This window comes from Syngnathus scovelli, chromosome 17 (assembly GCF_024217435.2).
Source record: "Syngnathus scovelli strain Florida chromosome 17, RoL_Ssco_1.2, whole genome shotgun sequence".
Classification (NCBI taxonomy): Eukaryota; Metazoa; Chordata; class Actinopteri; order Syngnathiformes; family Syngnathidae; genus Syngnathus; species Syngnathus scovelli.
Genome location: NC_090863.1, coordinates 8,130,233 through 8,144,703, shown reverse-complemented (window position 1 = coordinate 8,144,703; position 14,471 = coordinate 8,130,233). Strand labels below are relative to the sequence as shown.

The following is a 14,471-nucleotide window of genomic DNA, read 5'->3' as shown; positions in this document are numbered from 1 at the left end:
TGTGAATGTATTGTACCGTAGTGTGATCGTATAGAAGTGCATGTGTGGGATTTGGCATGCTCGTGTTTGCACGTCTGGAAGAAAGCGTGTGTGTGTGTGTGTGTGTGATATAGAAGAGTGAAAGCCACTTTGTGAGTACATTGGAACTGGACTGCTGCTTGTTAATGTGTTTTGATAAGCCGGGAGGTCCCATCAGCATGTTTCTCATCATCCTTTTGATGACAACATTTGCACAGATTTCCTGCCTCAGTGGTCAGCGCACACACACATACACACTCACAAACACACACATGCATGCACTCGCGAAACAAACAATGTAAATTACATTTCTCAGTAAGGTATTGCTGTCGTGATGTTCTTTTTTATTTGTACGACTAATTTGAGACCACGCTATTGTCGCTGTCATATCATTGAATTATACAATACATGTAACGTATCGTAAATATTCAGTAAAGGTCCACGTTTCCATAGCAACCTGTCAATTGAAACTTAGAGGCACCTCATGAAAATGCAGCAGAGAGAATACCAAAAATGCATATTTCATTTGTGAGGCGTATAACCAAATATTGAATATTAAAAAGAAAAATCATTTGAATGATCAATCCTACATTAGCATACGGTTAGCATAATACGTTGCAGTAGTGGGGGAAAAAAACCATACATACATATATATAGATATATATATATAGATATAGATATATATGTGTAAAATGAGAGTAAATTGGCATTTGTCAAAACACACAAACGGAAAGAAATTCATTAGTGAACATGACCTAAAGGCTTGTCAGAGCGTTTCAATGTAAACCTCTGACATCAGTCAAATACATTTCTCTACAAGAGCCAAGTGCAATTTGAAACAGCAGTTCTCCCTGGCCCGTCTTTCAAAAGAGGATGCATTTAATTTGAATTTACCACTTTAAATGGATCGTCACCTCCATTCGTTCCAATGTCGCTGGCTTTTGTTACCACTGAGCGCAGACTCAATCAGTCACTTCGATCATCACGGGTTTAAAAAGATTCACAAAAGTAGGCAATTGGTACAAGATTAGTCGACTTACTCTGGTGAAACAAGTGAAAGCTTTTATTAAGCGAAAGATCCCCTCATTAGTTCCTTATTTTCCGGCCAACGGCGCAGTCCTAAGTTTTTGTTCAGTGCAAATCCGGCCAAAGTCAGTGCCTTGCAGGGCTTTTCCCTGGCTTTAAGAAGAGGCTTAAGTGGTAACGTTGCCAGCGGGGTCGCTTTTGCAAGAGGATTGGTGTTGAAGCGCATTTAAGAGAGTACAGAAAACATTCCGGACTGTACGTAAAGCCTGTGAGATCATGTTGGAGCTCAACAAGGCATATGAAATTCAGACATAATACCGGTACCGAAACAAGGAGGTTGCAATTTTTTTTTTTTTTCGTACTTTAGCAGGTTTTTAGGGGCTCGTCCCCAAGCCCCTCTCTTTAAGTTTAGTAGGCCGGTAATACGGTGCTCTTGGGACTTCCAATGATGGCCTTGAATGTGTTCTGATTGACTGCACTGTGCCAACTCCAGCTTTAGGTATCATCCTGTTGAGGATTGTGGCCAAGTATTAAAGGAGACCATTTCATTTTTGACAGTCAGGATTTGCTTTATTATTTTTTCTTCATAGCACACAGCAGTTTGTGTGCGTGTGTGTGTTATTAGAAATAATACAAAAACATTCAAACTGACAATATTCATGTATCCTAAATACGAGTCAGAAATTGTGCAATGGTCTGATGAAAGAATTTCTGGTCACAGCATCTGCATTAGGTTCCAGAACAAGATGGCCTATCATACCACACCCACAGAGCCTTATTCATGTGGGAGTCGTGTTTTTCCTCCAGCTGGAACTGAGACTTTCGGAGGGGCGGGGTGATTTTTAAAAACATTTCCGAATACATATTTCCCTTGATTTTGGCCCCTTCCAGATGTGTAGGAGAAAGCTGAGAAGGAATTAAGGAGTGTCGATAATGGAATCAGATCCACTCAGTTCTTATCAACCTCAATAACAAGCTATAACCTCACATCTCGGAAAACCGATATTTTAGCAAGGGCTTGATTTTGTGAAAATCTGCAAACAGCCTTTTGCAATCCGCAAGTGATTATTTGATAGTTTTTTTTTTTTACTCAGTCCGTCTTCAGAGAATGAAGAGTGCGTCCACACAGCAGGACCTTAGCCGCCCAGACTTAGGGGAGTGGGAGGAGGGAGGAGGGTTGCCATGGTAAGGGTCATCCTGCCTTCACCCTGATGGATCGCGGCGATTCTCTAGCTGACGAGGAGTTAAGCTGGCCACCATGGCAACAGTCCACAGGCAGATAGCGAGGGCTGGCTGCACGTTGGCTGTTTGATTGATTTGACTCACTCGCAAGGAAAAAATGGAGGTTCACTACTATTGGCTCAATGGCCTGCTTGGAAAATTGCTGTTTTCGTGCACAGGGCAATTGCAGCACTTTTCTAATCCGGCACTCCAACACAAAGTATAATAGTCCCCATCATTCTCCTCCAATTCCACCCTCTGGCTAAAGCAAATTAACAGTAATGTTGATAGACTGACTGAAATGCTAAAGATCTTACCAATGTACAAAACCTCCAAGGTGATACTTCTGCTGACAAATGGAACTATCTGTTATTAATATCCCCCAATTAGATGCTTAAATAATGCGCACTTAACGCTTACATAAGAGTCTTTGCTGCAGTTCAGGGCTCGACTGGCCCGGAAGAAGCAGCGTGGACGGAGAGAGCGAGCCGTTCCTCTAAAGCCCAACCCAATCTTTTATTTATGACCCACAGGAAGTCCTTCAGCGTGTCCTCTAGATGATACCCGGGAATTTAGCTCAACACAAGGCAGCACAAAACAAACTGTGACCAGTGCAAATTTGAGAGTGGTCAGCAGGGTGTTTATTGTGTAGTCAGTCTCGGAGATCAACTTTCACATGGATGAGACTTTTGTTTTTTTCTCTCCTCTCAGCTGGGCCCAAGTTTACCAAGATTCCCACAGACCAGATTGGTGTATCAGGGGGCGTGGCGTCGTTTGTGTGCCAGGCCACCGGGAATCCCAAGCCGGTTGTCTACTGGAACAAGAAGGGCAAGAAGGTCAACTCTCAGCGTATCGAGGTGGTTGTCACAGTGCGCAATGTGAAGATCGTTTTGCTGCATGGCATGCACAGCTCTCACAAATAGTTTTTTTTATTATATTTATTTATATTTTATTAATATATTTTTTTTATTTGCTTTATTTTTTTATTCTAATATTTTTATTTTATTTTATTCTGCATTATGTTATTGGGCAGTTGAGGCCGACCCATTGGGAAATGAGATTAAATGAAGCAATCCTTGGCTTGCTTGGAGCGTTGAACAGCTGCAAATCATCACAGGCCAAATTTTTTTTTTTTTTAGGAGGAAGCAAGGGAGGTGGGGTTGCGGGGGTTGAAGCACAAATAAGCAACTTGTATGTGAATAAAGCTTTAGTATCTCCTTCATTTCATATCTGCATGCAACTTAAACCACGCTTGCCTGAAAATGAATAATTGATTGTAAGTTGGTGCTATATTGCATTCCAAAGAGTGAGCCCAGAATGGTAAGTGTGACTTTCTGGGGTGTCTTGCCACAAGACACCAGTTTCCCGCAGGTACGTGTCGTCATGATGGGTTCAAGTATTCATTATTATAATAAATGCAAAACCAATATTAAATTCATGGAGCAACTTCTATGGCATTAAAAACAAACAAAAACACTTTACCCTGAGGCAAAAATATCAACTTCCAATGGTCTTGTTTACTCTTGTGGATCCGTTTCCACCGCGATGAAAATAATGTCTTTTTCTGCTGCGTCCAGACCATCGAATTTGACGAAGGCGCTGGCGCCGTGCTGAGGATCCAACCTCTCCGAGCACCTCGAGACGAGAACATCTACGAGTGTGTCGCACGGAACAGCGAAGGAGAGCTGTCAGTCACGGCAAAGCTGGCCATTATCAGAGGTGAGATTTTCTATATTACTATATACCGTATTTTTCGCCCTATAAGGCGCACCAGATTATAAGGCGCACCTTCAATGAATGGCCCATTTTAAAACTTTGTTCATATATAAAGCACACCAGATTATAAGGCGCGTAGAATAAATAACTCAACGTTGCTCAAACGTTAATGCAATCACAATATAGTAACACTCGAAATAGTTTACTTTAATAAATTAGTCCTCATCCACAAATCCATATTGGTCCATATATAAGGCGCACCGGATTACAAGGCGCACTGTCGGCTTTTGAGAAAATTGGAGGTTTTCAGGTGCGCCTTATAGTGCGGAAAATACGGTACTATATTATTAGAATATTCACACACATTTGAACATTTCTGTTTCATATTTCTGAAACAAAACTAAACCAGCTGTCTGTACTGTGCTGGATTAAGATTTGGTCTGAGCAGGTGTAAGGTTTCGAATGAAATTGTTACGCCTTTTTTATGTATTTTTAATTTTTTTTTAGTATTTGAACTTTACCGAGTGAGTACTTTGGCCAACTCTGGACAAAGGAACACATGGCTCTGGGTGTTTCATCACTCATGCAGGCACCTGGCTTCAGTTGTTGTTCCCCCGTCGCTGTCAAGAGCCGGGGCCAAGGCTCGACCTCTGCATGAAGCTGTTCTTTTTATAGTCGCATCAGGCTCGCAGGCTATCAGGCCTGCTGCATCCCAGCGTGCCCCAATCACTCGCAAGTCTTGGCCAAAGTGCTGGTTAATCACTGGTTCACAGCCTCCTCGGAGGAATGTTCCCCAATGTGGTGCTCCAACACGCTATGAACTTGACTTGCAGCTGTGAGCGCTGGCCATCTGCCCAGCACAGCAGCAGCAGAGGACAAAGAAATGGGAAGGGGTGGCCGCTCGAGCGACTACACTCCATGAGAAGAAGAAAAAAAAAAAAATCAGGCGGATTAGACTTGAAGCTGGCAGACAACCCGTATCTGCCGGCGGAAATTGAGGAAGCGAGGGGAGGGGAGGTCGAGGCGAGGTGAAGCACACTTGCTAGAGGGTGAAGAAACGGGTGGTGGCGTGAGTCAAGTGAAACAAAAGAGATAGAATGGGAGGAAGAGAGAAAGGAGGGAAGAACGGAAGAGAGGGCTCTGCTGAGTGATGAACAGAAGGTTGGCCCGGCCGTCCCTTGGCCATCTGTTAACCGGGACCATCATCTATGTACACAGCCCCAATCTAAAAGCCATTACCACATGAACTTCACCTGAGGGGGAGAAGGGGGGAGGGGGGGGGGGGGGGGTCTCCTGGAGCGTGTGCCTTGTTTGTGTTTGTGTTAACTTTCATCCAAATGAATTCATCATGACATCATGATTTGATTCGTCCTAATCTCTGTGTGCTTGCAATTGTGAGGATGTCAACAATATTCCACTTGCAAATAATAATATACTTTACCAATATTATGAAACTTAATATTAGGATGCCACGCAGTTCTTCAACTACATAACAAACAAAGCAAAAATATAATTTCATAAATTTGATTAGTCTCTAAACAAATAGTGAGCATTAATATCTTTTTGAAGGCGGAATCTATTAGTGCTCGTACTGGATTTCAAGATGACTTAATGATTTTTTTTTTTTGTTGAGCAGTCTGCATTGTTAAATAAGATTAAAAAGAATCTTCGAAATTAAATTAGTGTACAGGTAATGTTCTTCTGGTATGATGTAATTACGTTGCAAAACAATAGACCGGCTGGATTCAATTATACTGCTGTGATTTTAAAGATGCATGGTGACTGCAGACAAACATTAGTGCAGGATTTTTTTTATGTATGAATGTTTTATGGGATGAATCACAATACTGCATGCAAGTATTTTGGCATGACCTTCACCCTCATTGCTTTTTAATATAAAGGCTTAACGGCTTAGACTTCACGCCACTTTAAAGGGCAGGATATGATAATCACACCAACATGGGCTTCCGTGAGGCCACTTGTTGCAAACACGATATGGATCTACTTGGCTTCTAGATATTCATCTGCATGAAGTGTTAGGTCTCCAAAAAAATATCACATGAAATTGATTCACTCCAGAAATCGCCGCTGATGTCCCAACGATGCTTGTGGCTATTTGGTGTGGCTAATGGCTAGTGGCTAAGTATTTTTGTCCACTACCATGCTTCATGTCAGCATTTAGTATCATGGTTGAGCATCACTAATAGCAGCTGGTGTGGTGCTTGAGGTGGGCCTCAGGATGTGGTTTACTGCTCCATAGGATTGCTAATGGACGAAGATGTGGCAGTTTATCGTCATTCAGCTCTTGGATGTTACCTTTTCTGTTCCATTACCCACACGCTACTCATTTCCAAATCACATTTCTCTCACTAGGCTTCTTATAGCCCACAGCAGTTCCTTTCTAATTTCTTCTCGTGGTGTTTTATTCATTTTTTCATTTTTTTTTTCTACAGTCATCTATCTCCGCCCCGACCTCGCTGTCTGTCCGAGCTCACTCCTCGCCCCGCCCCGCCTTCACTTCCCCTGCAAAGCAAGCACTTCTATACACATTGCAGTCATTTCGTTGAGCCTTCAGGAAAGGTGGATATCTGCACTTGTGCAAGTTGCAAAGCCTCTAGTGGGCGAGAGCATCTCATCACTGCAGCGGGGTGTGTTGTGGCTGCGTGAGAATGCGTCGACTCCTCGAGGAGTGTAGGTTGCTTTGTGCGTGTTTGCTGTGCGGGTGGTTTGTGCAGTGTAATCCTGATCACACTCACTTCACAGTGCCCCATTTTTGGAGAAAGGGAAGCATGGGGTGAGGGGGGAGGCTCAGGGTGAGGAAAGAGAAGGGAAAAGATGATCTGATGCCACCATCAGAATAAAAGCACTCTTCGTATGACAGACAGTCGGGTCAAATCCCAACTCCCCCCCTCGAGCGTCTGCGCTAGGCCGGCGGCTCAAGCAGCCAAAAAAAAAAAAAAAAAACCAACAACAGTCAAGTCATCCTGCAAGAGGATTACACTCCTTGAGTGAAGAAACATGTGGCTGGTTTTTACATTTGTTTACTTCCCTTCCCCCTTCTTCTCCCTGCATCCGATTCTCCACGCATGAAAGTGTGCGACACGGCCAAATTTGATGTGTGTGTTGAGAGTGGCGAGCGGAAAGCGAGCCTTGTAGATGGAGGTGACTCGCGGGTCTTCTTTTTCATTGTGTTGTGTGGTGATCTATTCTCATAAAGGGCCATTAGCATTTAAAGTGCTCCTCTTCAGTCCTTCTGCAGTCTATAGGAGTCAAAGCATTAGAGCCTCTGAGGACGACAGATTATTCCCGAATCAGACTCCCTGCGATCGGCTTTTATTCAAGGCTCCTTTCATGCACGTGGGCCATTGCTTACACAAATGAACTGGAGGAAGAATAGGCAATGGGCCGCTCAACTTGGTGTGTGTGTGTGTGAGGGATGGAAACAAAAAGGTGAGGCAACACGGGAGAGGAAAGCTGGAATGGTGTTTTGTGTGTTTGCATCATTTGCATCAGGTCTTCGACTCTGCGTGTGCGTTCACTGCCAGTTCCAGCGCCAGTGTCGGCGTAAGAATGAATTTGCCCAAATCGGGTTGCCTTTGCCGCCTGTTTTTTGGGCACCGGGCCCGGATGTCCTTCTGTAAACATAACCGGGCCAAAATGTACGTGATGCGCACAAACACAAAGCTCTGGGGAACAATGCAGGCTGGTCTTTGCCAATGTTGACACGTGCTATGTTTATAGACCCACTGCCCTTTTTTTTTTTTTTTTTTTTTCCATATGCTGCCTTATCAATTTAACCAGGAGATGAAAAATAAGCTGGACTTTTTTCACTGCAGTGTTTGTGTCTGATAAATGATTCATTTTGTGAAAAGCGTGATCAAGGCCATGCCTGCAGTATCTATTTCCAGCAGCCGCTGACTCACCCATGAGGCTGGCTCGATACCTGTAGCTCCCACATCCCTCTTCTCCTTACCAGTCGTCTGGAACGAAGCATCCAGTAGCTGAGATATGTGCATTATCTGCAGAACATGCACGTATACACACTGAGTAGACTTTTTTTTTTTCCTATACAGAAATAGAACTAAGTAGTAGCAACAATAATGTTTGTTGTGAAAGAGATTTTCCAATTGGAAATACTGGAAATTGAATAAATCTATTCATGTCATTATATGTGTACATACGTGTATATATGTATTTATTATGTATTATATATGTATGTATATATATATATATATATATATATGCATAAATATTATATATATAAAATATCTATTATATATATAATATATATTATATCATGTATACTTATATATAAATAATATATATATAAATATATAAATTAAATATATAATATATATATATATATATATATATATATACACACACACACACACACACACACACACACACACACACACACACACACACACACACACACATAAAGGTCACAATTGATAATACAAAAAAAAAAAAAAAAAAAAGAGCCGTCCTGACCCTTCCGCAGTGGTGCACGGTATTTAACAACTAGGGAGTTCATGCAAATTATAGTCGACCCCGAGAGAGAAGAGGGATGGATATTGGGCCGAGGGCAGCAGATGTAAGGTGGAGCATATTTGTCACCTCAGGGGAGCATTCTGACCTGCCTATCGATATCCCTGCACTTCCCTCCCTCCGCTTTCGGCATTCAGCTGGATCATTAGCATTGATCTATATTGTGTGATACTTGGGATAGGTGGTCCACACCCTCGATTCTTATAGTCTATATCGCTCCACATAAGATATGAGACTCATTACTTTTGCATCTCGGTGTCATTTCTCTCTTCAGCTATCAGCAGCGGCAAATATTGGACTTGGTTGCATGATGAATTTTAAAATAGTCCAAAAGATTGGAGCTTTATTCCACCACAGCAAGACGGTCATGTGTTTAGGAGGCAGGAGGTGACGAAGAAATCGGTCAAGAACAACAAGCAGACCTATGACGTGGCCGCGGCCGACATTTCAGCAGCTTGTGTTGTCCTTCCGTCTAAGAGACTCCCGTAGGCTTGATTTATCATCCAAGGAAATTGCCACTGGTAATTGCTTTTTGGCTGTGGGAAAGTGGAATATGTAATTATAGGCGCAGGTATGGGGGAGGTGTCAGAGTGTATGTGCAAAAGAGATATCGGCTAAAAGTGCAAGGAGAGTAGGAAGCCAAGAGAGCTGATGGATGCTTGATTACGTGTCTGACCATCTGGATTGCTGTCATCGAGATGCTTAATCCTATTTACTTGAGAGCCTGTTTGCCTATTCGTATCTGTGTGGAATTGGAAGCAACTACTATCGGGTGAGTGGGTGGGCGACCGGCCGACTCGGATGTCTCAGGTTCCAGAAGTGACAACAATGGATGGCAGCTCGGGTATGGGACATTTTTGTCCACTTGAGTCAACAATTCCAGGACAGGTGGTCTCAATTCTTTGCCATCGGAATATCAGTCCAGTTCCACCAAAGGGATTTATTTTTATTTTCTGGATCTGGATGAGACACTCGGCCTCGTCGGCAGCCTCACAGCATAATCAGTCATCCAGAAGCATGGCCACTCTTCCGAGATCGGCCTCTCTTAATAGTCGCTGCATTTAAACAATTACTGCTAACAAGTCCTTATTACCCCCACCACGCCCTAGCCTTTCTCTTGATCCTGGCTTCTAATTGCTACTGCTGTTACCGAGCAGGTCTCTGCATAGTAATTAAACCGAAATCATTGCAAGCACACAGAGACACGTCGTGAAACGCACACAGTTCAATGTCGGCGCCACTGTAGACTTGTGTTTGTTGGCAGGGAGGAGGTTGTGTGCAGAGAGCGTCTATGTGTCCTTTTGCAGTTATTTTTTTTTCCCCAGTAACTCTCTAACCGATTGGGCGGTATGTTTACCCTCCTGTAGTGACGGCCCGTGTGAAACACGGAGAACCTTACTGCGTGTCTGCCCGCCTACTAAATCGGCTAATGACTAGCTAGCTGAGGAGGGAAGAAAAAAAAAAACCTGCGGCTTTAATGAGGACGGATATAGTGGCCCCGCTGTCTTTGCTAGTATCTCCTCTTTCAAGCCACTGCAGATGTGATAGGCGGGGAACAGTGTCTCTCACATCACCATGTTTGTGTGGATGGCTTATGTTTCTCCTCTGAGGGAGACAAGGGAGGATTCATGGATGGATGGGTGGATGGGTTGGATGGATGGATGGATGGATGGATGGATGGATGGATGGATGGATGGATGGATGGATGGATGGATGGATGGATGGATGGATGGATGGATGGATGGATGGATGGATGGATGGATGGATGGATGGATGGATGGATGGATGGATGGATGGATGGATGGATGGAGAAAAAGTCTCAACTGTCCTGTTGGCACTACGCATTTGGTCCTGCGCTGGGGTCCATTCACGTCTCGTCCATTCACATTTTACGTTTTGGTTGTCATTGTTCTGATAGATGCTTCTTATTTATTTGCTGCATCCCCTCCAGAGGACCTGTTGCCGTTTGGCTTCCCCAGTATCGATATGGGCCCGCAGCTGAAGGTGGTGGAGCGCACAAGGACGGCCACCATGCTGTGTGCCGCCAGTGGAACGCCGGACCCCGAGGTCTCCTGGTTCAAAGACTTTCTGCCCGTTGAACCCAGCACCAGCCGAGGCCGCATCAAACAGCTCAAATCAGGTGAGAAGTGTTCCAGTATATTTTTCAAGCCTTTTACCAAAAAGCAAATCAAACTGCATCCCAAGCTTAGCAATGCTATCGTATAAATTCCCCATTGCTCTAAATTTTGTGATTATCCTGCTTTATTTGTGATTATGCTGAGAGATTACATGCCCCTCTCTGACGCTGTGGGGATTTGCAACCTTTTCAAAGCCAATTTGATGAATTTGCTTCATTCAGCAGCCATGGGGAAAGTCGTTTTTAATCAACGTTTGGGACTTCCCGTACTTAACAGGTGCCTCACTCTACCCACATCATATTTTAACGACGCAACTCCGACGTGCCGCAAACCAACTCATGCCTCACAAACTCACTAAATTAAACATGCGTCACAGAAACAGCTCGAAAGTGAAGGATATGAAGTCAGGTGGATTTTAAACCGAAACGATGCGTTTGTTATCTAGCGTTCACGTCAAATGAAAGAATGTTTGCTTTTGGAGATAAGAGAGAAGGTTTGTATTGACAGGCAGATCGAGAGATGAACATTTTGCACTAAAGACAGTTTGCTCAGCTTTGTTTGTGCTCCTCTGCAGAGACCACACAGTCTCTTCTGGAATAAGCAGACAAGCATTCCTCAGCTATTTTCCCCCTCAGCTGTCCTCGGGGGTAATGAAAGTGATGGTGTGGCAAAATCATTTTGCTGTAGCTCAAACCCACGTTGTCCAGGCTCGTCCGTGCCGCCGGCCTCGCTATCTCGACGCTTTCCGCCGACATGCTTGGCTGATCACCGCTGCCCCTTTTGTCAACCTTTCATTTGCAATCTCCATTTGGACCAATGCGGCTTCACAAACATTTTTTTAACAACGGACCTTCCTGGTTGTCAAATGATTGGTCCGAATGGATGTTTTGGAAATAGTCTGGGGCATCAGTCTCTTCTAAATTACATGGGATCTTTTTTTTCTTTAATTTTTCAATTAAGGTCGCAAAATTGCTATCACGTGTGCACAAAATGCTAACTTTTGATTTGAATATGAACAACTTGTTTTCAGATTGTTTTTGTAGCACAAATTAGTATTTCCTATTAAACTTAGTATTTTGTAGCTAATAAAAAAAAAATATATATATATATATATACACACACACGTATATACAGGACTGTCTCAGAAAATTTGAAGATTGTGATAAAGATTTTTTTTCTGTAATACAATTAAAAAAAACAAAAATGTCATACATTCAGGATTCATTACAAATCAACTGAAATATTGCAAGCTTTTTATTAATTTAATTTTGGTTTTTTAATTGCATTACAGAAAATAAAGAACTTTATCACAATATTCTAATTTTCTGAGACAGTCCTGTATATATTTAATTATATATGTATTTAATTATATATTCATTTATATTCATATATACATACATATTTCTAATGTCAGTCAAAAAGCTAAATAATTTGAGAAGTCCAATTTTTACAGCTGCATCTTGATCACTGTTCAAATTTGATGATAACGATGCACAATGCAATTGTGCTTCTTCTCTCATCAAAGTAAAAAAAGAGTCAACAGGAAACCACCCAGACATGCCATTTATTCACAAGTGCAGCATGTTAAGATCAGTATCACTCCGATGAAAGCGCACCAAGACAAATGGCAAGGTAGGATTCAGCGTGAGCTTTAATGGGATTTCAACTCAACAAAAGCGCTCCAGAGCCCAGCAACAAAATGCGGCGTATAATGAAACAAACGCTGCAGTGAGACGCCTTAGAGGAAATCAATTACACCTGAGCGATGCACAAAATAGTGGCACGATGTTGTGCGGATGACGCTCATTTCGCATCCCTTAAATGAGGGCACCTTCCAAGCTCTGATTTCCGAGACGGCTGCCAGCTCTCGCTGGATCACAGCCAGGAATGTGTTTGGGGACATAAATATTATTTTCCTTCCCTCTCTCCCTTTTTTTTGTTCTTTTGTTAAGATCTGGAACTATTCCTGTGGCTCATACGGCTGAGGATGAAAAATGATAACTATTTTAGAACCCTACTTCCCGAAATAGAGCCGCAATCAATTTCTGTCCCTCAAGGCACAAAGTACATTAATGCATTCCATCGGGCTAATTATCGAACTCCATTGTGCCCTTTTCAGGGCTGAAAAGGTTCTCCTGGCTGTAAAAGTGTCAAGGGTACAGAAACAGCGCCTTGGAGGATTTTTGTTGTTTTTCTAAGGACCAAAGCCTTAATGACCCAACCAGGTTCTATTTGTAGGAACATTCCGATGGCCGGTCTCGCATTTGCTACCTGGGCCTTCAGGGGGGAATTAATCCATCTCTTAATAGCCCCACGATTATAGAAACCATCAACACAATATAAAAGGTGTTGCTCTGAACAACCTAAGAAGAACTTTTTCTAAAAATGCTCATCAACAGATTCTCTCCTTACCGGTTCAGATGTAAGTCAGGTGAACTGTCAAATATATGACATGAGAAACTAAGAGTCGGAGAGTTTACCAAACCACTTAACGGACTCTGACACCCACAGTCAAGCAGATGGCCCGCAATATGGCCGCAGAGGTCGACTGCTGGGTAATAGATTGACGCGCCTCACCTAAAATTTGTGCTGTGGTTGAAGGTTGGCCAAAGTTGGGCAAAAGAGAAATTCAAATCAATAAGGCTATTTTATTATTCCTGACAAAACGAAAATGATGAATCGCCAATGGCGGAATTATAATAAGAAAACCGATCGTCACCCAGCATGACTCACATTGAAGATATCAAAGTCAAGCGATTCAAAAGGTGTGAAGTAATTATCCATCTGCTAATGGATGCTAGCGCTTTACCTCAACCGGAAGGCTCCAGGTGTTCCATTTGAGCTATCGGTTCAAGTCATGATACACCTCCCACCATTTTACTGCAAGTGTTGTCGACAGAGTTCGTATCTCAGTCTGGCTCTTTAAGCAGCTTACTTCTTCATTTCTCGGACTTTTTTGTAGGTCAGCCTTTGACTGACTCGCATGGTGATTGACCGCCGCTCGCTTGAGTATGCGGAGTACGCCGCGCCCAACGTGACCTTTGCGCCAGACAGGAGTTGTTGTGTTCGTTACGTCGGGCTCACCTCTGACATGTCTGATTATACTCCTGACTACACGAGAGGAGAGCTGGGCTCTAATGATTTCTTAATCCTGTTCATCACAAGCTTTCTCTGCATTGTGAGCGAAGACGGGGAAAAAAAACGAGAAACACTCGAGACATGAGCTGTGTCTGGGATAAAAAAAAAATGACTCAGGTGGAGGATAGATTTAGCTCGCTGAGTCTGAGTTCGGAAAAGTTGAGGCTAAGATGGATAAAACAAAACTTTGTCTGTTGGGTTAGATGGAATATTTTGTGACAGTTATCCATTGCTAATGCACTACATTTAATTTAAGAAGGAAAATAACGTTCATAAAAGCGACATTATGCAGAATTTAATGCAAAGTATACTCACCAGAATATTCCATAAAAAATTCTTTCAAGACTGCAAGTAAAAAGATATTTACTATGTAAATATTGTTAACGGTGCTTTGGAATGCTTTACGGAGACGGTGGACAGCAGAACTACTCGAGTAAGAAGTCGGAATGAGGACAGTTGGTTGGCCTTTTGATTTGCTGCAATTGGACCCGGATCACAAATTTTTACAGGAGCGTTTGCCTCCACCAAGACAGAAGCATTTGTCCCACTCTGGACTTAATGAACGGCTACAAATGAGGATCTTAAATACTAAAATGAAGGAAAGTTTCACCTAATGAAAGACAGAGCAGCTTCTTAATAGTTTGGGAATATCTCACAAATTCA

General features: G+C 42.8%; 1 protein-coding gene across 12 annotated transcripts in view; it reads left to right on the top strand.

Moving 5' to 3' along the window:
- Positions 1 to 14,471, top strand: part of LOC125985109 (receptor-type tyrosine-protein phosphatase S) — a 59,753-nt gene that overhangs the window by 16,521 nt on the left and 28,761 nt on the right. For 7 of the 12 annotated variants that reach the window (XM_068653537.1, XM_049747629.1, XM_068653535.1 and 4 more), the window contains exons 4-6: positions 2,977 to 3,122; positions 3,843 to 3,984; positions 10,484 to 10,672. In XM_068653537.1, the coding sequence (XP_068509638.1) occupies positions 2,977 to 3,122; positions 3,843 to 3,984; positions 10,484 to 10,672 (477 nt within the window). Of the gene's footprint in view, positions 1 to 2,976; positions 3,126 to 3,842; positions 3,985 to 10,483; positions 10,673 to 14,471 lie in introns of all 12 variants that reach the window. The other 5 variants (XM_049747626.1, XM_049747628.1, XM_049747623.1 and 2 more) reach the window with 1 other exon arrangement.